At 41.9% G+C, this 25,404-nt stretch overlaps 1 protein-coding gene across 2 annotated transcripts in view; it reads left to right on the forward strand.

Annotated features, from left to right (window-relative positions):
• Positions 1-25,404, forward strand: part of MGAT4B (alpha-1,3-mannosyl-glycoprotein 4-beta-N-acetylglucosaminyltransferase B) — a 399,376-nt gene that overhangs the window by 360,842 nt on the left and 13,130 nt on the right. For both annotated transcript variants that reach the window (XR_010090437.1, XM_063447906.1), the window contains exon 13: positions 11,894-11,981. Coding sequence is in view for 1 of the 2 variants with exons in the window: in XM_063447906.1 (XP_063303976.1) it covers positions 11,894-11,981 (88 nt within the window). In the remaining variant the exon portion in view is untranslated. Of the gene's footprint in view, positions 1-11,893; positions 11,982-25,404 lie in introns of those variants that run through there.

The following is a 25,404-nucleotide window of genomic DNA, read 5'->3' on the forward strand; positions in this document are numbered from 1 at the left end:
ACTGATGGGTAGCTGCTAGCCAGGTTAATCTTCTAATCATCCCCCTTATTTTTAAAGCTGAGGACCAACCCTTGTTCATGCAAGCTCTCATGTTGTCTGAGTAGCATTTAACTGTTTGCCCTTACCTTAAAGTATAGGCTGCTGCTACAATGGGATAGGCCTTAAAGAGGGCTGAGGTCTCATGAAAAATGATGGTAGGCTAACAGTCACGGGGGACCACATGTCTCTGAATCACATGTCATCAAATATGGCTGCAAAGCCAGTATGGCCTGCAGCATCCATCCAAATGACTGGGGATTGATCTGTCATGGTGGGAATGAGCATAATAGACTTTCCAATCCAATTAAGTAAAACCTCATGCCACATGCTTAAATCAACTCTGTCTTGGAGATCAAGCAAGACTGTTCTATTGTCATCGGGAAGACCAGGCAAGAGACAGAGTAGCCTGAGTAATTATGCGCATGGCAACATTTTGCAAACCCAGGAGGTCCCTGCGGGTAAAGGAATATTGAGCAAGGAACCTGTCTAAGTATTCCCCAGATTCATCGGATCTTTTCGTAAGGACTGCGTTAAAGTAGAGTCCAATTGTATACCTAGGAAAACTCGACTAGTTTTGTGGCTTATAGTCATGTCCATTGATAGTGGGACCCCTAGTATGGAGAACAAAGCAGTAGTGCTATTAATGCCCTGGTGGTGTATATTGTTCTCCAGTTCAACCATCATAAAAATCTTCCAAGTAGTGAATCACCACTGACCATCTCAAAATATTGAAAAAGAGCCAACAATGGGTTTCAGCAAAAACAATTAAAACTGCTCTTGGCATCAAAAGTCTAGTAGAAAAAATAGTAATTTTATCTCCATTTAAAACTGTGTAGGTTTACACTAATGATGGGTGGATGGGAAGCAACTTGAATATGTTCGAAAAATCGGTTTTACTGAGCCAAGCTGTTCTACCAGCCTTCAAGATAGCTCATCCATGTTAGTATACTAGAGAGAAAATTCCTCACATGAAATGAAATAATGAATTGTTGGCATGGCTACCGACTGCTGAGCTGAGAGGTCAATAATCATTTTTTATGTTTGCTTTTTGTTAAATTTGCCTATGGCAATGCCGATAGGATTTGTGCGCCAACATGAAAAGGGTATGAAACCATTATGAAGGGTGTGAAACCCAGTATGAAGACCATTGTGAATTTATTTCTGAAGTAGTGTGTCCATCATGAGAGGATTATTTATTGCAGATTATACGTTTTTACGTTCAAGTGCGCCTCTAGGTAGCCATATGAGCCCGGTGTGAAACCCTTGTGAAAAACTCATGATAAGAAATCCACCAAATGATTAGAGGCATGAGAATTCAAGTAGAAGGGCACAAGATGGAATTTAAGGCCTGCAAAGTGCCGATCAAATAGCTTAGTACCAAGTTGACTCCAGTCCATACAAATGTTGAACTTAGCTAAAGCTGATGCAGCCTTCGCTAAAAGACTTATGATAGTTACAAAAAGTGAAACCCCCATACTTGTGCCTCAAATCCACCGATTTGTGCATGTATAGCTCAAGTTCTGCCCTGCGTTGTGGGTAAGGGGAACAAAAAACATCTATATAGAGACCAAATGCCAGAACTAATCCTGGTACTGATCATTGCTTATTTAACCTGGGGCCTTTAGCTTTGAGGATGAGTGACAGGTCCCATTACAGTATACAAATATTAAAACAAGATTCACATCTTTCCCTTAAATAATGTCTTTCCTGATGGAAGGGGGAACAAGATGTGCTGGGGTTATGTTGTAAGGAGAAGTATGTGACGGAGTGGTAGATTTATTGTTACTTATGTGCCTGTGTGAGCGAGATAAAATACAGGAATGTCAGTAGGAGGGCTAGGAACTCCAGTATTGGGAGATTCCAACTTCACAAATCTCTTGTTAATAGAGTGGATGGAAGACAGGATAGTAGTCATCGTTGTGTGCATCCCGCCCCCACACCCCGAGTGCTGGTACCTAGCCTGGGGGTTTCATGATGTAAAGTCATCAAACGGTAGAGTTCTGCTTTTCTTGCTGTAGTAGAGAAAGGAATGCCCCTTCACCTTAGTCCTGCTGTGATTTTAGGAATGCTCCATGTCCTCAATGAACCAGTACTAGCAGGGACTGGTTTGTGAATGACCTCCGTGTGGGACCATTGTATCAGTTAGGACTATACTATGGACCACAGCTATGCCCTATAGCCAAGGGAACACCTATATATGCAATGAATAGGTTGTATTGTTTCTTAGAATAAGGTCATAAGTAAAACTGTGAGTCGGAGAATGACATGCCTATTAAGAAAAGATGCCTGCTTATAATTATTCTGCAGTGGGAGCAGTAAGTGGGGAGAAACTAAATGTAATAAAATTACCCCTAAGTAAAAGACTAAATGGTTAAACAGGAAAGGTATGATAATAATTACCTTGTTAGTGAGTAACAGATTAGCCTTTGTGTTATTCCAATGCAATCTCCTTTAACTGAAGAAATTTGATTATTAAGTGACAGAAAACATGCCCATAATGCATACTAATATCTATGAATACACTTATAATTAAGGTATGCAATGGTAACTTACAGGAAATAGAACATGGTTAAGAAATCAGGGTGGGCTAATGACAATAAGTCTTAATGTGGTAACATCTGATAAAATGAGGCTGATATGGCATGTAGCAAAACAACTTCCGATACAAGTTTTGCAGTCCGCACTCAAGTAAACCCCTGTGATTCACAGAAAAAAACGTGTAGAGATAAAAATACTGAAAATGTGCACATTTATTGAAATGGAAAAAATAGCAACAATATATGGCATTGGATTATCATGGCAGCACTCATATATACTGAATATTCAAGCAGGTGTAATAGATAACGCAAATAATTACATGATTTTGCTATTTCATGATGAAAAGCCATGATTTTATGAAAGACACGGAGGCGAGTATTGCTTATCCTTTTCTTTACTGTCCACCAATAGCAGCAAAGAATGCAAACCGTAATCAAAAATGGTATACATAGTGATAAGCCACTCCCATAGCAAGTCCCAGTATAATAGTCAGCACCTCCCATCATATTTCCTCTTTCTTTGGAGATGCGACACAACAACAAACATCAAACAGGAACCGATGAATCAGTCCAACCGCAGCATTACAACGGTCTTGGAATCCAACCAGGAACAAAGAAACAAACCGGGACCAATCCATCACAGAATCAGAAATCGCCAACTTAGAGGATTCCATCATACGACAATCCGTAGAAATCCAGCAAACAAGTTGAATTTAGGCGGGAAGCAGTGAGGACCCTCAAGCAGCACCGAATCAACCTGTGAGAAAACAAAAAACAGGAGCCCAATGGTTAAATCAATACTTGAACCAAAGTGCGCATGCCAAAACACATCATATCCATAGATGGGCACAGTACCCACATAGCAAAAAAAAACTCATGACAAGAACATAAAACATAACTGGGCCACACGTGAACATAAATGGTTAAATAAACACAGTGCACACCACAAATACCTACCACCCCCTGGAATCCATACATGAGAGAGAAAAATCAACAGGGAGGGAGAATCAAGTGAGACAAACGTAGAAGGGTGGGACAATACTCGCCTCCGTGTCTTTCATAAAATCATGGCTTTTCGTCATGAAATGGCAAAATCATGTAATTTTATGTCAAGACATGAGGCTCATATTGCAAACGTAAAGCTGACCAATGACCGATGAAAAAACGTGACGGACCAGTCGAAAATAAAATTAGCAAAAGTGGACTTATGGAACCAGTCGGCCATCTTCATCAAGTCTTCCAGACGCGCCTTTGAAACCACCATAGACGTCGCTGATGCCCCCCGGGAGGAATGGGCACTAAAGTTGGACGTATCCACACCAGCCTGCGACGTCACCCAATTCACCCAGCGAGCCAAGGTAGTACTGGACACAGGGAGAAACTGTTGACGAACCGAGATAAAAAGTTGTTGGGACGATACTGAATGCTGTGCAGTTGCACTCGTCCAAAGCTCATACTCATGCAAACAAGCCACCGGACACAACGCCGGAGCAGTTGGAAAACTCTGATATGATACCAACTGAATAGCCGTCTTAGTGCATCTGGAGATGTTAAAGGTCACCCCATCCGGAGTGAAAGACCGAGCATCATAGTCCAGGGCACGAACATCTGAAACCAGTTTGCATGAAATGAGGCACAAGAGGGAGACCAATTTGACTGACAATTGTCTTAAGGAGAGGTCCGAGTTAGGAGGCCAGGAACTAAAGAGAGACAACACGCAGGAGACGTCCGAAGTAGAAGAGTATCGAGGCTTAGGAGGGCGCGACAGTTGTGAGCCCCGAAGCAAATGGCACACCAAAGGGTGTTGGCCTGTGGGGCAACAGTCAAAACCCTGATGAGCCGAGGAGATGGCCGATCTGTCCAAGATAATTGTGCGATATGCATGACCAGCCTCGAATAATGAGGTGAGGGATTGAAGGATCGCAGTCACAGGTGCCGAAACAGGATCCATGTTCCAACCAGGCACCAGCCAGCCCAAGCTCTCCAAGCGGTCCCACATGATCGTCTAGTACCTGGGGCCCATGCGTCTGTCAGGAGGCGTCCAGTTGCGTCCGAATTCCCTGGACGTCCAAGGGACCCCGGAAATACTCCATGCGAGCAGCAGCAATGACCCGTCCAGCAGAAGAGGGTGTTGCCGGCCCGATGGATCCAGAAGAAGGTCCGGGTAAGATGGCAACAGCCTGGGCACATCCACTGTCAGTTCCAGGAGCTGTGGGAACCAGGATTGTGTCCCCCAAAACGGGGTCAGCAGAATCAGTTCAGTCAGTTGGCGGCGAAATTGGAGCAGGACCCGACGGATCATGGCAAACAGAGGGAAGGCATAAGGGAGCTAGCCGGCCCAGTCTTGCAGGAAGGCGTCCACTGCCTCTGCAGCCAGGTCCGGGCACTAGCTATAGAACCGTGGTAATTGGGTATAGAGCTGGGGTGCGAAGAGGTCGATGGCAAAAAGAACAGAGAGACGAGATAGCGGAGAACACCCCTACATCCAATCTCCAGTCGCTGCTGTCAGACAGCGAGAATTCCAGTCCGCATGAATGTTGTGGAGATCCGTGGCCAAGCAATATGCCCAAAAGTCCTTTGCCAGGTGGGCCAGAACTGCTGACTGCGTGCCGCCCATGTGATTGACATAACAGACCGCTGAGACATTGTCCATGTGCAGCCAGATGCATGCGCTGGCAGTCCCATTTGCAAAACTCTGGATTGCAAAGAAACCGGCCAGGAGTTCCAGAGCGTTGATGTGGAGTTGGGATTCGTCTTCCGACTAACGTCCTCCAGTAGTCACAACGTTGCAGTGGGCACCACAACCATGGAGACTTGCGTCCGAAACCACTGTGAACTCTGGTTGTGAACCGAAGATGGCCTTGCCATTCCAAGCCAAGAGGTTGTGGATCCACTGGGTCAATTCTTCTCGTGTCTCTGTGTCCAGAGAGATCAAGTCCGCATAGGATGCTCCGTTGCAGAGATGTGCAGTCTTGAGGTGCTGGACGGCACGGTAATGAAGAGGCGCTTGGAACACCGCTTGGATTGAGGATGCCAGCAGTCCAATGATCCGTGCCAGATGGTGTAGCGGTATCTGGCGGCGTAACTCCTTGCGGATGGTTGGAATCTTGGACATAGGAAGGTTCAGTGACTCTGCTCCGGAGTCTACAGTAAAACAGAGGAACTCCATGCATCGCGAAGGAGACGGGCAGGACTTCTCCCAGTTGAGGAGGAAACCCAGGTGGAAGAGGAGATCTATCGTCCATTGCAGGTGCCGCAGGAGGACGGAGCGATCCTGTGCCATGATCAGGATGTCGTCCAAGTAGACAATCAGTTGAACTCCTCGACTGCGCAGCCAAGCCATGGCCTGGCACATCAACTTCGTGAAGCACCAAGGCGCCAACGAGAGTCCAAAGGGAAGACATGTAAAGTGTCTCGGCCACTGGGACCGTCAAGTACGCATCCTTCAGAGTTTTGCCATACAGACGTCGCGATGTAGCAGGTACCGCAGGAGGTGGATGCCCTCCATCTTGAAGTGGCGGTAGCGCACCAAGGCGTTGAGGGGACAGAGCTTGATAACTGGGCGCATCTGTCCACCCTTCTTTTCTACCAGGAAAATGTTGCTGAGGACCCTGGCGGGGGACGTGGGGGATAGCTCTATTGCCTTTTTATCGTGAAGGGCCGACAATTCCATGTCTATCAAGATGCGGTCGCTCACAGAGAACGAGATTGGGTGAGGAGGGGGGATGTGACAAGGAGTGTTGACCAATTCTATGTGGAAACCCTGAACGGTGGGCAGAACCCAAGCATCGGAGGTGATGGATGACAAAGTGTGGGAAAAAATGACGTAGTCTGCCCCCTACACAAATATGGGAACAAACATGAGGTAGATGTAAGAGTGTCTGGATCCAGAGTTCCCTCTGAAGCCGTGAGAAAGGAAGAAGGGGGACCGGTTTCTCTCCTCCTGATAGGGGGGTCGCTGTGTGTAGGAGCCTAGTCCTGAGCCACGGGAGTTGTAGTTGGAACGGCCAGACAGACGACCCCTGAACCTGCCGGCCTTGGTAGAGACCCGCCCTTGAAATACCCTCTTCATGGAGGATTGGTCTTTATCCATTGCTGTAAAAGCTCCAACACAACGCCCCAGGTCCTTTATAAAGGACTCCCCAAACAAGATGTCCGCCTCGGTGAGGGTGAGATTGGCCAATTTTGGCCCTATTTTAAAGAGAATGGCTTTTTGTCGTTCTATGGACAGGGAGCTATTAACACTGCCCGCTATGCAGATTGCTCTCTGTACCCAGCTACGGAATTCTTCCGGGTCAACCTGCCTCTTCTCAGCTCTGGTGTCTTCTGCCATATCGAACAATTTTGCCAAGGGACCAAATGTGTCCAGATATTTATCTTGGCACAATTTAAGTGCCGAGTCAGACCCTGTCAAGGCCTTCACCCCAATTTAGAGAGGAATTGGGTGATTTTAGGGTCAACTACTGGGGTCTCACAGACTTTATTAGGCACCAAAGGTAGTGGCCATTCAGCCTGAGCTTACTTCTTACTGAGTGGGTGCCGTATCCAGTTTTCTAGGTAACGTGCCACATGGTCCGCTGGGAGCCATTCAGCAGACTTTGGGTGATGACAAAGATGTTTATGAAGTACTAACTAGAATATATATCCAATGTTACATCAGCAATGCTAAACTCAAGGGAAGTACTTTATGTACAAATTGGGCACCAATGTTAAAAGGTCAGGATTTGCAGTTGCTGTCGCACAGAGAGCTTTTGAATTAGAGCAGATACAGAGTGCTGACTGTGCTCCATTATAGAATTCCCATCAACAAGTATCCTGAGGGAAAGCATTAAACAAACAAAATTAATATATACTAATCAAGTGGAAATTCAGAATTTCACCTAACAATCTCAAGCTGGCATAAAAAAAATCTCAGTCTTGGAGTTGGGCATTTTACTACAACAATGATATTCTTATATTTTTAATTAGTTCATTGGTGCTCTGTATCATCTATTTCACAAACTAATAACCTTGTAAAGAAAAACCGTAGCCATGGGAAAAATGTACATGTTGTAGGCTGTGAGGTGAGGAAAAAACATTGCAAACCCCTTTCTTTCCTTCCTAACCTGGTATACCGTAATGATAAGAGAACTTTACAGCCATCTCTGTCTTTGAACTATATTAAATGTTTTTAATAACATATTGATTATGCATGGATGTAATCAGCTATTTCAGTTATAGAAATTACTTTCAGCAGGTCCTCATTTTCTGGGGAAAAAATGCAACCTCCTGCCATGCTCTTCATAGCAAAAAGTCCTCTTTAGTCATTTTACATGTGAAAGAATATGCAAAAGTCTACATTGACAGTCTAGAGCAGCAGTTCCCCAGGGTGCCGAGATGGGCACACAGGGGCACCGTAAAATGTTTCCCCGGTGCTATGATCATAGCACTGGAAACCTTTCCTCACTCTCCCCTGCTGGCTCTGCAGACTGGAGGGGTTATCAGAGATCTCACTCATCGGCCCAATATCACTGTAATGCTGCAGCCGGTAGGGGTGGGAGAGCGAGAGGGCCCAGGGGAGCTGTAACCTACAGCTCCACTGGCAGTGCTTCGAATCTCGCGAGAGTGAACTCTAGTCTCAGGAGCTGCTAGAATTCACTCTCACCAAATGGACCACCAGGGCTTCTCAACCGGACTACCAGGGATTTGTACTGTCCCCCCTCCCAGGCAAAAGGTAAGAAGGGAGGGAGATATGAATTTTATTTTATTTTTTTTTATATAAAAAAAGTTTATATTTATCAATCTCCCCTCCATCCCCCACAGACCCACAATTCCCCTATATATACACACACACACTGCCCCCCCAGACACACACACTGTATCCCTCACACACTGCCCCCATTCACACTGTACTCCTCACATACATACTGTACCCCTCACACACACTACCTCCTATACAAATACTGCCCCCCACACACTGTACCCCTCACGTACACACTGTATCCCTCAAGCACACGCAATGCACCATGCACACGTACTACATCCTTCACACGCACACACTACATCCTTTACAAACACAATGCACTCTCTTACACACACTGCACCACTAAAACAAACACATACAGGGAGTGCAGAATTATTAGGCAAGTTGTATTTTTGAGGATTAATTTTATTATTGAACAACAACCATGTTCTCAATGAACCCAAAAAACTCATTAATATCAAAGCTGAATATTTTTGGAAGTAGTTTTTAGTTTGTTTTTAGTTATAGCTATTTTAGGGGGATATCTGTGTGTGCAGGTGACTATTACTGTGCATAATTATTAGGCAACTTAACAAAAAACAAATATATACCCATTTCAATTATTTATTATTACCAGTGAAACCAATATAACATCTCAACATTCACAAATATACATTTCTGACATTCAAAAACATAACAAAAACAAATCAGTGACCAATATAGCCACCTTTCTTTGCAAGGACACTCAAAAGCCTGCCATCCATGGATTCTGTCAGTGTTTTGATCTGTTCACCATCAACATTGCGTGCAGCAGCAACCACAGCCTCCCAGACACTGTTCAGAGAGGTGTACTGTTTTCCCTCCTTGTAAATCTCACATTTGATGATGGACCACAGGTTCTCAATGGGGTTCAGATCAGGTGAACAAGGAGGCCATTAGATTTTCTTCTTTTATACCCTTTCTTCCCAGCCACGCTGTGGAGTACTTGGACGCGTGTGATGGAGCATTGTCCTGCATGAAAATCATGTTTTTCTTGAAGGATGCAGACTTCTTCCTGTACCACTGCTTGAAGAAGGTGTCTTCCAGAAACTGGCAGTAGGACTGGGAGTTGAGCTTGACTCCATCCTCAACCCGAAAAGGCCCCACAAGCTCATCTTTGATGATACCAGCCCAAACCAGTACTCCACCTCCACCTTGCTGGCGTCTGAGTCGGACTGGAGCTCTCTGCCCTTTACCAATCCAGCCACGGGCCCATCCATCTGGCCCATCAAGACTCACTCTCATTTCATCAGTCCATAAAACCTTAGAAAAATCAGTCTTGAGATATTTCTTGGCCCAATCTTGACGTTTCAGCTTGTGTGTCTTGTTCAGTGGTGGTCGTCTTTCAGCCTTTTTTACCTTGGCCATGTCTCTGAGTATTGCACACCTTGTGCTTTTGGGCACTCCAGTGATGTTGCAGCTCTGAAATATGGCCAAACGGGTGGCAAGTTGCATCTTGGCAGCTGCACGCTTGACTTTTCTCAGTTCATGGGCAGTTATTTTGCGCCTTGGTTTCTCCACACGCTTCTTGCGACCCTGTTGACTATTTTGAATGAAACGCTTGATTGTTCGATGATCACGCTTCAGAAGCTTTGCAATTTTAAGAGTGCTGCATCCCTCTGCAAGATATCTCACTATTTTTGACTTTTCTGAGCCTGTCAAGTCCTTCTTTTGACCCATTTTGCCAAAGGAAAGGAAGTTGCCTAATAATTATGCACACCTGATATAGGGTGTTGATGTCATTAGGCCACACCCCTTCTCATTACAGAGATGCACATCACCTAATATGCTTAATTGGTAGTAGGCTTTGGAGCCTATACAGCTTGGAGTAAGACAACATGCATAAAGAGGATGATGTGGTCAAAATACTCATTTGCCTAATAATTCTGCACTCCCTGTACACACGCACCCCACAGACACACACACTACTGCACTTTTCCCCTACGACAGCCAATATCCCGGCAGACCCGAGGTAAGTTGTCAAACTGTTCTTAAACAGTTTGACTGCTTACTCTGGGAGGCACCCCTGACACCACAACCACTGCAGAGGGCTGTAGTAGTTATTGTGTCTGGATTGTTAACTTAAATAATCTACCAGTGCCCCTCCCGAAATTAGGTTCTGGATCCGCTTCTGACAGGGAAAAATTTCTGCTGAACGGGTGCCTAGTATATGCCGCAGCACTGTACATGTACATGTATACAACCTAGACATTTTCTTGACTTGGGGTGCCTTAGAAAAATATTGAAATATTAAGGGCGCCTTTAACTTTAAAATCTTTGGAACCATTGGTCTAGCTAGAGTCAACACTTGAGGTGTTCCTCCTTCATCTAAAACAGTATAGTTCTTACTAGATAATATCGTGTGAGCCCATTCTTTACCATTAGCCTGACTTCTAGAACACAGAACTTCAGATGGAAGATGTTTAGCCACAAGCCAGAGTCCGAACCTTTTCACACACACGCACACACATATATATATATATATATATATTTGCTGTAATTCTGATCATGCAAACCATTGTATTTTCTATCATATTGGTTTACATAACTGATATTTTAGCTCACAATTTTAGTTTGCTTTTTGTAAACTTAAAGATTACCGCTGAAAGAAATTCTAATATATATTTTATTTTTAATTTATATGTAATACTCTGATTAATTGGGGTCTGTGTGTCATATGTGAAATGATTCAGCATTATATTCTCAATGCTGATTTCAGCAGCCTTTTGGAAACATTAGCTAAATCTGCCACCTAGTGGATATAATGTATAATACACTACTGATGTTGTCAGAGCCTTTTATTGGCTAGCCACTACTCCCAGAAGAACCTGCTACTACGGTTGGCTAGTAGCGGCTGTTTATGACGGCACAATTTCATTAGTTGCCACATGGAATTACCAGATGCTACTGGCTAAGTATCCGCTAACGGCCCACATTATTCTTTTTTGCAGCTAACTACTGCTTCTTCCAACCCTGTCACTACTGTATGACAGTTGCTCTTAATCCTCAAACCTTAGCACCAATCTCTTATCTGTTGCAAAGAAGTCATTGGCCGCTAACTCCCCATACATTCCGTAGGAATAATACATAGTTGTAATGAATATATATGTATATATGTGTATATGTAATTGCTAACAATTTTTTTTTCATGGCAAATCACATAGCAGAAATTACTCAAACGTTACATAGATATGTATCTATCATAGAAGAAAATTACAGTTTAATACATTGTATAAACTGTCCTGCTAAGGCCAATTATAGGATGAAGTATGTATGCTAAGGATAAACCTGTTTAAACGAAGGCATGATTGCAATGGTAACAACTTATGCAGTCTTTGTTTCTGTGCTTTACAAGTGGTTTTCTAATTTGCAAGTGACTGGAATCATTGCAAGCAGAAATCATTTGTGGTCAATTAATTAAAAAAAAAATCCATTACAGCATTTCTTAAAATACTTTCTTGGCAATGATTGTTAGGTGATATTTAAATTTTTGACTTTCCAGTTCTAAGAATTTGGTTAGTATTGCTTAACCATGAACATTTTGTTCTTTTCACAGAGTCTCCAGTCTGATAAAGAGGCACTGCAGGAGGGAAGAGGAAAGCCTTCAAAATATCATAGAACACCAGATGGATACTTTCAAATAGGTGAATAAGTAACCTCCAACATTTGAAAGATAAGATGGAGAGAAATGCTTGTAAATAGGTTATTTTTGCTGTCAATAGCCAGTCTTGTCAAGAATAAAATATACACATATAGTGTATCTGACAGGAGGAGCATGAAGATCACACTTAAATAGTGTATCTGATAGGAGGAGAATGAAGGTCACACATAGTGTATCTGACAGGAGAATGAAGAGAACAAACATAGTGTAACTGACAGGAGGAGAATGAAGGTCACACATAGTTTATCTGACAGGAGGAGAATGAATGTCACACATATAGTGTATCTGACAGGAGGAGAATGAAGGTCACACATTTAGTGTATCTGACAGGAGAATAAAGGTCACATATATAGCGTATCTGAGAGGACGAGAATGAAGGTCACACATATAGTGTATCTCACAGGAGGTTTGTTTCCAATGTTATTGGCATTTTTTTTTTACCGGCCAGCATGTACTCACAAGTTTGAAACTGCTATTGTTGGCATATAGCAGCTATTTACTGCAAAATAGTACAAGTAGTGAAAGGAAGTCACTAGCTGCCACTATGTCAAGCCAGGTGCTAAATGCTCCCATTATGCTCTATGGGAATTGCTGTCCACTACTTAGAGACTGGATTCCAACACTGACACTATTTAACAGCTGCCGATAACCCTCACTTAATAATCTAACGCTAGCATATTTCCTTGTGCAAAGACTTTAACAATAGGTAACGCCCTATACATCCTACAGGTAAAAATACATGTTGATTATTTGGCATCACTTGGAAATCCTAAAGTGTATTATAATAATAAAAAATCTAAAATACCAAAAAGCAATAAAATGTAAACACATAATCTAAAACAAAATTATTTATATAAGAAAATGACGTCATTGAAATGAACAACTCATGTACCAGAATTATACATGAAAAGTTACATAGATATGTATATATGGCATAGCAAAATCAGAGCAAAAATCACAGGTTCATACATTAAATACACTGTTCCTATCTCCTGCTGTCACAGGCTGACTTTTTTACTGGAACGTTTTGGTTGCTATGTTCATAACTTACACAGCATGTATTTCTGTCATCAGTGAGATTAGCCACTGTTAATAGTGAGTGGCTAATCTGTGACTATTCATATATATTTGCAAACATCCTTTACAGGTGGTCAGCCAGTAACAAAAATACAAAATAGCAGAAGAAGAGGGAAGGAGGTGGTACACACAAGGTGGGAGAAGATGATGTAGAAGGAGATGAACATAGCTGAATATGGGATAGAATAAAAAATGAAAGAATTTTGTCCGAGCATTTGGGAGTTTGGCACTTTGATGTGGTGGATTTGAAGCCAGCATGCTGGCATCATCTGTGTGGATTGCTCTGTCTGGGAAAATGAACCAACCTTCTGGAATAAAAGGGAATCCTGACATGTCACACATGTCGTGTCCTTAAGGGGTTAAACAGACTACTACTACTACATGAGTTCATCTGTGTTTGAGTAATGCTATTTCACTTGTGCTTTTCCGTGAATGTTATGTAGCCTTTCAAGGACACATGAGGGTGTGATTATAATGTATTAATTAGCACATTAATTAAAGATGTCATGATACATGATAAAAGATTAATACCTTATTTTTAATCATGGTGGACATTATAGGAATCATCATAAAACCTATTATACAGTCATTCCCTCATTAAAGATGTCCGGATACATGCAGATAAATCTAATCAATTGATGTAATGATTAGTAATTTGGTGATGATGTTACTTATTTAACCATGCACCCATGTAACTTTAATTGAAACTGAGAATGTGTAGTGTTTTAAAAGACATACTGAAGCAATTATCTCAGATAAGCGAAGTTAAAATTATTTATTGTGTGTTCTGGATCATACTGTGGTGAATTCACTACAAGAGCAATATTCCGTATTTAAATTGGAATGTACTAGATAAACGGTTTCTGTTGACACTTAGGCTAATTGTAATTCTCACAAAATGTCTTACACATGAAAGTGCCTACTCGACTATATAATTAAAAAGAGAAACATATGTGGTTGTATAAAAACAAATGAGCTTTTTGGCATAAAGTTTCAAAATACCTACATATATCTTTAAACACAAAGAAAGAAAAAAAAATCCAAAATTAATTTAAAATTGATGTCAAAACTTGTGTTTTGCTAACCAAAGAAGTCTGTTGAATTGCCTTTTTGTGTAATAATTTTTTTCTTCAATACGCCATTATAACTAGACTAAAAATTAAAAGATTACTCGAATACCTAAAGTCAATTTGGAAGAACAATAATAGCTACCAAATTCTATTGCTAGGATTATCTCATTCAAGTCCACACTAAAAATGAAGGGATTAATCCACTAAACCGTAAATTGCGAGAATTAAAGGGACACTATAGGCACCCGACCACTTCAGCTCATTGAAGTGGTCTGGGTGCAGTGTCCCAGGTCTCTTAACCCTGCAAAAGTAATTACTGCAGTTTTTATTAAACTGCAATAATTACCTGTGAGGGTTAACTCCACCTCTAGTGGCTGTCTACCAGACAGCCACAAGAGCGACTTCCAGGTCGTTATGCATGAGGATATCCTGCATCATGTAAAATCCCATAGAAAAACCATTATACATGCTTTCCTATGGGGAAAGTACTAATGTGAGCGCGGCAATCGCCGTGCATGCGCATTTGGTCACCCCCACTGGCTGATGTCGGTGGGGGAGGAGTGGAGGCAGAACATGAACCAGCGCCAAGGCACAGCGGTGGGGGCGTGGCGGAGTGGGGCACTATAGGGAGCTATAGAGCAAGAAAACTATAGAGCAAGAAAAAGTTTCCCTGGCACTATAGTTTCCCTTTAACCCTGCAATGTAAAACACTGCAGTTTTTAGATACTGCAATGTTTACATTGCAAGGTTAAATCCATCTCTGGTGGCTAGTGGAAAAAATTGAGAGCAATCTTATTCCTATGCTGAAGCTTGAATGTGCTTGCAGTGCTCACCGCGCATGCGCATCAGGTCCCTAGTGCTCTTGTATGGTAAGTAAATTCTAAAAATGTTTCATTTTTATTAAAAGGGGGAAGGCGCACATCTCTATTTAACTAGGGACAACCATAGCATTATGAAAACAGGTTTTTATCCCTAATGCTTAATTGTTCATTAAGCATTTTGCCCTAATTTGCAATACCCTTGTCAGTCTTCCTCAAACCCAGAATCCCTGTAAGTGATGTTCTATGCAGGTGCACATTGCAGCAATATGTGCATGTGGTGTGCATTCTACAGATGTAATACACATACAGGCTGCTCTGAGGAATACTGCACATATACTGTTCTAAGGGTTAACCCCTTAAGGACGGCATGCGTGCTATGCCATCGTGAAAAAGGTTGGCTTAAACTCTGCACGGCGGCATAGCACATTCTGTCGATTGCCGCCCTCCTTGCTGCTCTATACTTACCTACCATGGGACTGACAACCCAGGCATTCCCCCTGCAGCAACTACAGCCCATCATCACAATCACATGGCTGGATCAGCTGCCCAGGGCACTGCCTGCAGGGGGACTGCCTGGTATGTTAGGCAGTCCCCCAAACAGCTAAAAAAAAAAGCGCAATATAAGCATTAATATATTAATTATATTTAATATACACAGCTGTAATCCAAATTATTCGACCCCCATTGTAAATCCGGTTAATTGTCAATATTTATAGACTTGCAGCGGTTTGCAATGAACAAATCAAACAAAAGCAATTGAAATAGCTCAACACAACACAACGAATGCTTGAAGTGGTTTCCCCAAATTCAACTGAAAAATGCAACTTACAATGACTTCTCCAGTCTGTTATTCAACCCATAACCGCAACACTACAGCCCTGTTGTCCAATTGCAGCCATTCCCTCAATTCGGCCCTTAACCGCCCTACTACAGCCTCAATCCCCCTCTAGATTTCCTAACCTTCCAATTACAGCCCATGCCCTCCACTACAGTTCCTATCACCCCACTACTGCCTTTAATCCCAACTATAGCCCCTAGCCACCTATTACAGCCGCTAATTACTCAATTACAGCCCTTATCATCCCACTAGAGCCCACTACCAGTGCACCTCCCAAGATTCTGGATCTGCCCCTGGTACTGATAAGCTATTTGGGCACAAAGATTACACTAATAAGCTATTATAGCACTGATTAGCTATGTTGAGACAAATATGTCACTGATTAGCTATTTTGGGACATAGATTTCACTAGGTAACTGTATGGAGACAATGAGTAAGCTGGGCACAAAGATGGAACTGATAAGTTTTTTGAGGGCAAATCTGGCACTGTAGAAAGTTCGTGACATGTTACCTGGTAAAGATGTGGGTCTAAAGAGGTGGAGTGGTTTCCATAGAAAATGGGTGTGGTTAAAAGTTGTTTGTAAAGGGCAGGAGTTAGCAATATAGCCATGCCCACCTGCAGCCACCAAATATTATTGCACCTAGGCATCAGTGACCCAATGATCAGCCCTGCCTTTTCAAAACAACATAAAACCTGTACAGAGGAGGTACTGTTGTACTCATGAGGCATTTCTGAACATAAATGAGTGTTTTAGATCATTAAAACGTATAATGACAATAATTATAATAAATCTCAATTAAAAGGCATTTTTTGGTGAAAATGCAAAAAAAAAAAACAAATATGAACGCTTACATTTGGCCTTGGATTGTGATTAAGTGGATACTACAGACTGGGCATACCCTATTTTGAATACCCCTGAAATGTCTACTTTTGCAAGTGGTATGCCATAATGGTGGTATTCTCATTTCTGGGCTGCCATACGGTCTCAAAAGCATTTTCTAAAAACTGGGGTGGGCTAGCCCCTTTTTTGACCATGTAACTGTCCCAAACCCCATAAAACCTGTACATGTTTTACTCATGAGACATCGCTGAACACAAATATGAGTGTTATTGAGCAGTAAAATGTATACTGACAATATCATTAATTATTTATTTATTTTTTTTGGGGGGGGGGGGGGGGGGGGGCTTTTTCACACAAAGCTGCAGATATGAATGCTAACTTTAACCGGGGTTTGTGACTAAGTGGCTACTAAAAAAAGACTGGTTATGCCCTATTTTGAATATCCTGGATTGTCTACATTTGCAAATGGTATGCCATGATAGGGGTAATTTTCATTCCTGGGCTGCCATACAGTGTCAAAGGCAACATAGGCCCAGCAAACCTATCTGGCAAACTCAATGTTTAAAAACTGAAATGGTCAAGCTCTTTATTTGACCCTGTAACTCTGAAAAACACCATAAAACCTATACATGGAGGTCTTCATTCTACTCGTGGGACATCACAGTATACAAATATGTGTGTATTATTGCAGGTAAAGCTAACGATAGTATGACATTCACAGTTAAAATGGCATGCGCAACTTGGAAAATAATTTTTTTTACTTTCTCACTTCTTTTTTCTCTCACATTAAATTGTTTCATATATAAATATTTGATTTGAAATTAAAGCATTGTTTGTCCTAAAAAAAATGATATATAAATGTGGGTACACATATTATGAAATTATGGAGAGAAAAAACAAGTAGCAAGAGAGGTGAGAATGGGCAACAGCTCAATTAGCCTGCCCTTCGGTGTGTCCCCGCACAGATCTCAAGCTGGTTTTAGCACAACTTGTGCCATTACAGATAGAACATCTGAAGCATATCAGACAGGTCCAGTGGCGTACATACCAGGGTCGCAGGGGTCGCGGCTGCGACCGGGCCCGGCCCACCAAGGGGCCCGGCCGCCCCTGCGACCCGGTATGTACGCTCTGGGCCAGCCTCTTCTCCTGGGGGCCCAGGAGTCGGCCACCTCCGGGCCCCCTGAGGCTGGCCCTGCTTACACCCGGCGGGCAGGCAGGCTGGCCAGTCCACGAGGGAGCACTTTCCCCTGAGTGCTTCCTCTTCAGCTCCCTCGCGCACCGCACTGATACCGGAGCCGGAAGATGACGTCATCTTCCGGCGCCGGTATCAGTACGCGGCGCGCGAGGGAGCTGAAGAGGAAGCACTCAGGGAAGAGTGCTCCCTCGCGCGCCCGCCAGCCTGCCTGCCCGCCGGGTGACCGCCCCCCCCAGGAGCCCAGCAGCACCACTGGACCCCAGGGAATCCCCTCAGCACTCCAAAAGGTTAGGAGGCTGGGGGGTTTAAATAATAATAATTTTAAAAAAATGTGTTAGTGTGTGTTACTCTGAGTGTTAGTGTGTGTGTGTGTTACTCTGAGTGTTAGTGTGTGTGTGTGTTACTGTGAGTGTAAGTGTGTGTGTGTGTGTTACTGAGTGTTAGTGTGTGTGTTAGTGTTACTGTGAGTGTGTTACTGTGTGTGTTAGTGTTACTGTGAGTGTGTTACTGTGTGTGTTAGTGTTACTGTGTGTGTTAGTGTTAGTGTCAGTGAGTGTGTGTCTGCTAGTGAGTGTGTTACTGTGTGTGTCTGTTACTGAGTGTGCTACTGTGTGTCTGTTACTGAGTGTGTTTGTGTTAGTGAGTCTGTTTGATGTCTGTTAGTGAGTGTGTGTTTGTCAGTGAGAGTGTCTGTTTTGTAAGTGAGTGTGTATGTATGTCTGTCGCTGAGTGTGTCTCTGTCAGTAAATGTGTGTGTCTGTTAGCTAGTGTGTATGCGTCTGTTCATGAGAGTGTGTGTGTCTTCAGCACTTACCTTTATCTAGCGCCGGACTCCCTTGGCGCTGGGGATCCCTCCGCCGCTCAGCTCCGAATGCGCATGCACGGCAAGAGCCGTGCGCGCATTGAAACCGCCCATAGGAAAGCATTGCTCAATGCTTTCCTATGGACGTTGTGTCTTAGAATCGCGGAAGCTCCTCTAGCGGCTGTCAGTGAGACAGCCGCTAGAGGCTGGATTAACCCTCAGTGAAACATAGCAGTTTCTCTGAAACTGCTATGCTTTTAGCTGCAGGGTTAAAACTAGAGGGACCTGACACCCAGACCACTTCGTTGAGCTGATGTGATCTGGGTGTCTGTAGTGGTCCTTTAACCCCTTAAGGACACATGACATGTGTGACATGTCATGATTCCCTTTTATTACAGAAATTTGGTCCTTAAGGGGTTAAGTGTGTGTGCATCTGCATGCACTGGTGTACATACCGCGGTCGCAGGGGTCGCAACACCTGCGACCAGGTGCCCGCCGCCATGTGTTGCGGCCCCGGCCTGCGCAGAGTAAGCGTGCGGGGGGGGCCCACGGATCAATTTTCGCACCGGGGCCCCATAGGTCATGTGTACGCCACTGGACAGGTCCCACTGATACGGGCAGTCCAGATCCAAAATGCCAGCAAGTTCCCACTGCACGAGAGATACAGCAACCCCAGACAATCGTTTCAACTTTGTACAGTATCATCAGTAAGGTATAGCCAAAATCCCTCTAGGCACTGTGAGCAAGGGGTCCACGTCTGGATTGCCCTTTAAACTTAAGGAGAGAAAAAACAAGTAGCAAGAGAGAACGGGCAACAGCTCAATTAGCCTGCCCTTTGGCACCCCTTGCTCACAGTGCCTAGAGAGATATCAAGGTGGAAACGATCGTCTGGGGTTGCAGTGTCTCTCGTGCAGAGGGAACTTGCTGGCATTACGGATCTGGACTGCCCATACGGGTGGGACCAGTCTGATATGCTTCAGATATGTTCTCTCTGTAATGGCACAAGATAAGCTAAAACCAGCTTGAGATCTGAGCGGGGACCCACCGAAGGGCAGGCTAATTCTGCTGCTGTCCGTTCTCAGTACACTCTTGCGTCTTGTTTTTTGCTCTCTATTATGAAATTATGGTTAAAAAAACATATAGCTCAAATTCTAAATTTTGTTTTTATTTTGTTTTGGTCAGAACTTGTACAATTGCCTCTGTCCCCAAGGGGTTAATGATCTCTGCTCTGCATTTGGGATTTTGGGAATATTCGATATTGCTTTAGTGATCATTTCATGCTATAATATTAAGGGTGTGCAATTGGTATCCATGTACTAATGTGATTTGGACTATAAATTTGGAATCATTGGTCGGTTAAGAATCTAATGAACTACTTTTTTTTGCATGGTGATTTGGGAGTCCCCTAATAAATAAGATTTCTAATGGTGGAACTTAACTTCGGATCTAGAATTTAGGAGACAAAAACTCAATATAGGGTATATGCTTTGTTTCAATGGCCAAAGAGCAAGCTCCAATCTCATTTAAAATACTTAAATAAATAAGTCTTAAAAAGAGCGCACGTAGGACGTAGGGACGTGCGTGCCGTGAGGGGATGGAACCGCTGGTCTAGATACTCATGAAAGACAAGCCGCTAAAAAAAAACTCTGTAACAGAGCCACACCGAGATTGTCACTGAGAGCAGTTACAAGCTGTAAACCTGCTATGCCACGCTGTTTGCCGCAAGTAACCCAGCAACTCTATCAAGGTCTGATATAGGAATTCCAAAGTTGCAGATCTAATGCTACCTCCCATTGGTAAACTTTACCAGGTCCCGACATAGGAGTGTTAAACCTCTGTACGCAACGCTTCCTATAGCTAGAAAATTCTGATAAAAGCAAAGTGAGTCCAAATTAATCTCCACCAGCCTTACTCCAACGCAAACGAGAAATAAAGAAATTGGCAAAGTACTGCTGCTTATTGAAAAAAAACAAAAAAAAAACTAAGTGTTTTATTTACACCACCAAGCTTTTTTTCCCTTTCTTGCTGTCTTTTTGTGTTTTCCGTTTTTTTATTTTTTATTTTATTATAATAATTGTACTGGAATTAACACATAAGATTCACTTTGTGATAAAAAAAAAAGCTTACAAAAGCTATATTGTGAAACTTTTTAAAGAACAAGGACAAGCATGTATGTTTTTAGGAGAGGAGATAGAGAAGTGGAGGAAAGATCTGTGGAAGGGAGAGAGAGGGAGGACGAGATGGTGACAAAAGAGAACAAAGAAAAATAAAAGAAAGAATAACAACTTAGTGAATTATCCCCCTTCCTTTCTTCTTCTTCCTCGAGTTCTGTTTTTTCTTTCATAAACCCATCGAACAAGCCTTAAAGAGAAAATGGCAATCAAACGGTCCCAAGATACCAAAACGAATAATTACTATTATTATTTATATAGCACCATCAGATTCCGTAGCGCTGTACAATGGGTGGACTAACAGATATGTAATTGTAACCAGACAACTGGAAGTACAGTAACAGAGGGGTGGAGGGCCCTGCTCCATGAGCTTATATTCTAGAGGGAGTGGGGTACAGTGACACAAAGGGTAAAAGTAGGGGTACGACGTAGGTTGTTAGAAAAGTATTCACTGAGGGCTTAGTAGGTAATTTTTGACCGTTGCAGGAGCTGCTAACAGTTTAATTGATATGCTTTCTTGAAGAAAATAAATATGACAAAAATACTTCTAAACAAGAAAAGAGATTATCATCCTTTTTTTCTCCTCAAGCAAATCAGGAGATAAATGAAGATCCACCTGTAGATTCTTCCTTACCAGTAGTACCTATTTTTTCAAAACCAAACAATATCTCTCTAGAAGTGATGAAAAACCTTTTGGACAATTCCCTTAAAAAAAAAAAAAAAAAAAAAAAAAAATGAAATTCATAGCAAGTTTACAGACCTTAAAAGTGATATTTTCAAGGTCTTAACTCGAATTCAGAATATAGAAGAGAAAGAAGAACATATGGGATTTCAGTTCCAAACATAACGAAACATACATCAAGATGGAGTCAAAAATAGTATCTCTGGAAGAGAAAATATCCTACCTAGAAGATCATGCTCGCAGAACAAGCGTAAGATTTAGAAACATCCCAGAAAACTTAACCAATGAAAAATTAAGATAATTTCGAATTCTATGTGGCCTTGAACTTTTCAACAGATTTTCCCTCGACAAAAATGGAACGCTATCATGGAATCTACAAACCACCAAATGTGAAAAATGACTTTCCAAGAGATGTTATCGTCACATTTCATTTGTACGAGTTTAAGAACCTTATCTTACTATCACTAAAAAAGAAGAAAATCTCTGAAGAAAAATTCAGGAATATATTTTCTCTCCCAGATATCTCATATAATACACGTCTCTCCAATCTTCTCGACTTTGAAAAAAACGTAGCTTAAAATTCAGATGACGACACCAATCTTCACTTCAGATTTTGCACGGCAATGACTGGCAAACATTCAAGACATATGATGCGGCAAGGGAATGGTTGAATTCCATCAATCTCAGATCATTTTGAATTGTAAAGGAGAGAAGGCAAAAAACAAAGGGAATTTCTTTTTCTTTCTCTATAAGAGTCATATAATGGTTGAATATACAATATAAATTAACAACAGATAGATTCACTTAGTTTTTGTAAATATTCACAGAAATTAGAACAAGAGCACTTGTTTAAATATTAGTAAGAGAAGTACAAAGAAGAGAGATGAGAGGATTGAGAAGGATATAAGGGGAAAGATAAGAGAAAACAAAGTTTGATTTTCACAGATTAATTTCACTAAACTAATAAGGATCATAGATATAGACTCACTCACATTTAAAAACAATAGGATATTAGGTGTTAAACCACGAAGTTAGGGAATGTATCCACAAAAAAAATCCCTCTTGCACATAGAACCACAAAATAAAATGGCAATTATAAATAAACTATGATTTATTCACAAATAAAGAAGCAGAAAAGAATTAGAGGGGTTATGGGAAAATTATAACTTAATTAATATTGAAAAAATGTACACAACTGAGAATCCTCTGTAATCACAAGATAAGTTTTATTTATTTTTTTATTCTTCTTTCTCTCTCCCTCCCTTACGCGTGGCGCCTTCCTTTTTGATATTTGAAAAGGGGACAGAAGAGGCACCCAATTAGGAGAGGAGATTGGGCAAGGAGAGAGTTGAAACATAGAGAAAGAGATGCAAACAAATTAGCTAAAATACTTAAATAAGTAAGAGGCTTGCCTATAAACTAGTATGAATATTATGAAGAAATACCAGCTTGTTCCTTCCCCGTGGGTATCGTTTTAATACTTTGAAGTTGGAGATTTTCCGAACTCCAACCTATAACCGCTGCAACACTTGCAGGTGTTTTTTTTTTTTTTTGTATGATGTTTTTTAACATACAGAATTTTCTGTTGTCTTGCTTTATATGTTGTTTGTTTGGTATATCAAGGCTATTTGTGATATAAAATTTAATTAATCAATACAGATATAAAAATCTATGCCTCAGTCCTAGCTCGAAGATTAACGCCACTCCTTTCTGACCTGATCCACAAAGACCAAATAGGCTTTGTCCAGGGCAGCCACTCTAGTGACAATTCGCGTAGAGTGATTGATGTTCTAGAGCACGTACAATCCTTAGGGACGCCCTTTCTGACCCTGTCAGGAAATTCAGAAAAGGCCTTTGACAGGGTCGGATTTGGATATATAAAGAAGGTCCTGGTATCATTTGGGTTGGAAGGATGGATAGTGAATGCTATTGGGGCCTTATATACATGCCCAACCGCTACAATAGTGGGCCAAGATTTCTGTACAGAATGGTTTGAGATCGCAAATGGGATGAGACAGGGTTGCCCTCTATCTCCTCTTTTATACGTCCTGTCAATAGAACCGTTTGCGATCAGCATTAGAAATAATACTGAAATAAAGGGTATGTCTATAGGTAAATCTGAAATGAAAATCTGTCTGTACGCAGATGATGTTTTGATTTCTATTGTTGATTCTATTTCATTCATTGTTTCATTTAAGTTTAAAAAAAAATGGGGATATCTCCAACTATAAAATTAATATACACAAAACAACAACTTTAGTTATAAACTTAAATTCTTCTTCTCTAAAAAGTCTAAAAGAGAAATATAATTTTTATTGGTCTAAGAAAGAATTTCAGCACCTAGGAATAACTATATCGGCAAACCCAAAATCCATAGTGGAAACTAATGTTTTGAAACTGATGAAATATATCAATAGTATTCTAAAAGAATGGCGTTTCCTGGAGATCTCCTGGTGGGGAAGAACCAACATGATAGACATATATTATCCCCAAATGGGCATACCTTTCTAATATGATTCCATTAAAATTCCCTAAAATCTGGTTGGATATGACTCAGCTTTCCTTTTCTAACTTTACATGGAAAGGAAAGATCCCAAGAATTAAGGTACAGGTCTTGGCAAAAAAAAGTAATAGAAGAGGCATGGGATATCCCTTAATAAGAGAGATTTATTGGGCCAACATACTTATCCATATTCATAAATTTCATATTTACAACTCAAGGGAGCTGGTCTGGTTTAAAATAGAATCATATAGATCTGAAGAAAGAGATTTATCAATTTTGATATGGGATGACCTCTGCAATGTAGACCATCAACCAAGGGAATTTAACGCAAGGGTTTTAAATCATCTTTTAGAAGAATGGCAATTTATTTTAAAAAAATCTTAATATTCCTTCAAAAAAATCGTAGGAGCAAATTTATTCTAGAAAGAGTAATGCCAGATTTGGACCTTGGAAGACTTATAGAAGACTGCGACGGACTGCCTGGCACCCCGACCGGGTACCTCCATCAATTGCTGCTTCCTTGTACTGTTGAGTACCATAGGCACTGCACTGGAACACCATAACCACCGTAAACTCCATGAACCACCGCAGCTTGGTTGGGGTCTCGCCATCTTCCACCCACCCTGTACCCAAGACCAGGATCCAGTTTCCAGTAGGTAGACCTCTCCTAGTCCAGAGAGCATAGCAGGAACAGCTCTTACAAGAGCTTAGTGATTATACTCAGGGGAGTATAGTAATTATAGCAATCCCCAGAGTGAATGTAGTTCTCCAATTGCCAAACATGAGCCTAGACTTCATGAAGGGTAAAACAAGTGTGTTTAATGGAAGTCACAGCTGGCCTTTTATGCAAGTCCCCATGCAAGGGGCACTCCCCCATGGACCTTGTGGGGGACAGGGACACAAAGTTACAGCCAATAATAATACAGTGACAAAGTGTGACACTCCCAATACAAACCGATAATTCCCTCTTCACTGCCTGTGAGATAATTGAGCCAGATACTGTAATAACTCAATTATCTCCAGGCAGAAAAACCACATATTTTACAAAGTCCCATAAGTACCTCAAGACACAGCATATCCCGATAAAGTCACATCCCCTGATAGCCCTGATCTGGGTGAACAACATATCCAAAAATCACCTATTTCAACAGTCAAAGTAACGTTCAAATAGTCTAACGAAGCCATTCGTGCACAGTCAGTGAGTGTATCTGGTTCGTTAGATTATTTCTACTGAACGGCTCTCAGTTTGTGCAATTCTAGTCGAATCTAACTGGAGGTGGAAGTCCCAGCGGTGTTCGTGTCGTTGAGTGTCCGATTTTAGTTCCATGCGCTCGACAACAAAACACAGCTGGACGCGTTTGACTAAACAAGGTGGCCGCCGCCACGTGTACGACTATACGAATGG

The sequence above is a fragment of the Pelobates fuscus genome, chromosome 3, assembly GCF_036172605.1.
Source record: "Pelobates fuscus isolate aPelFus1 chromosome 3, aPelFus1.pri, whole genome shotgun sequence".
NCBI classification, from domain to species: Eukaryota; Metazoa; Chordata; class Amphibia; order Anura; family Pelobatidae; genus Pelobates; species Pelobates fuscus.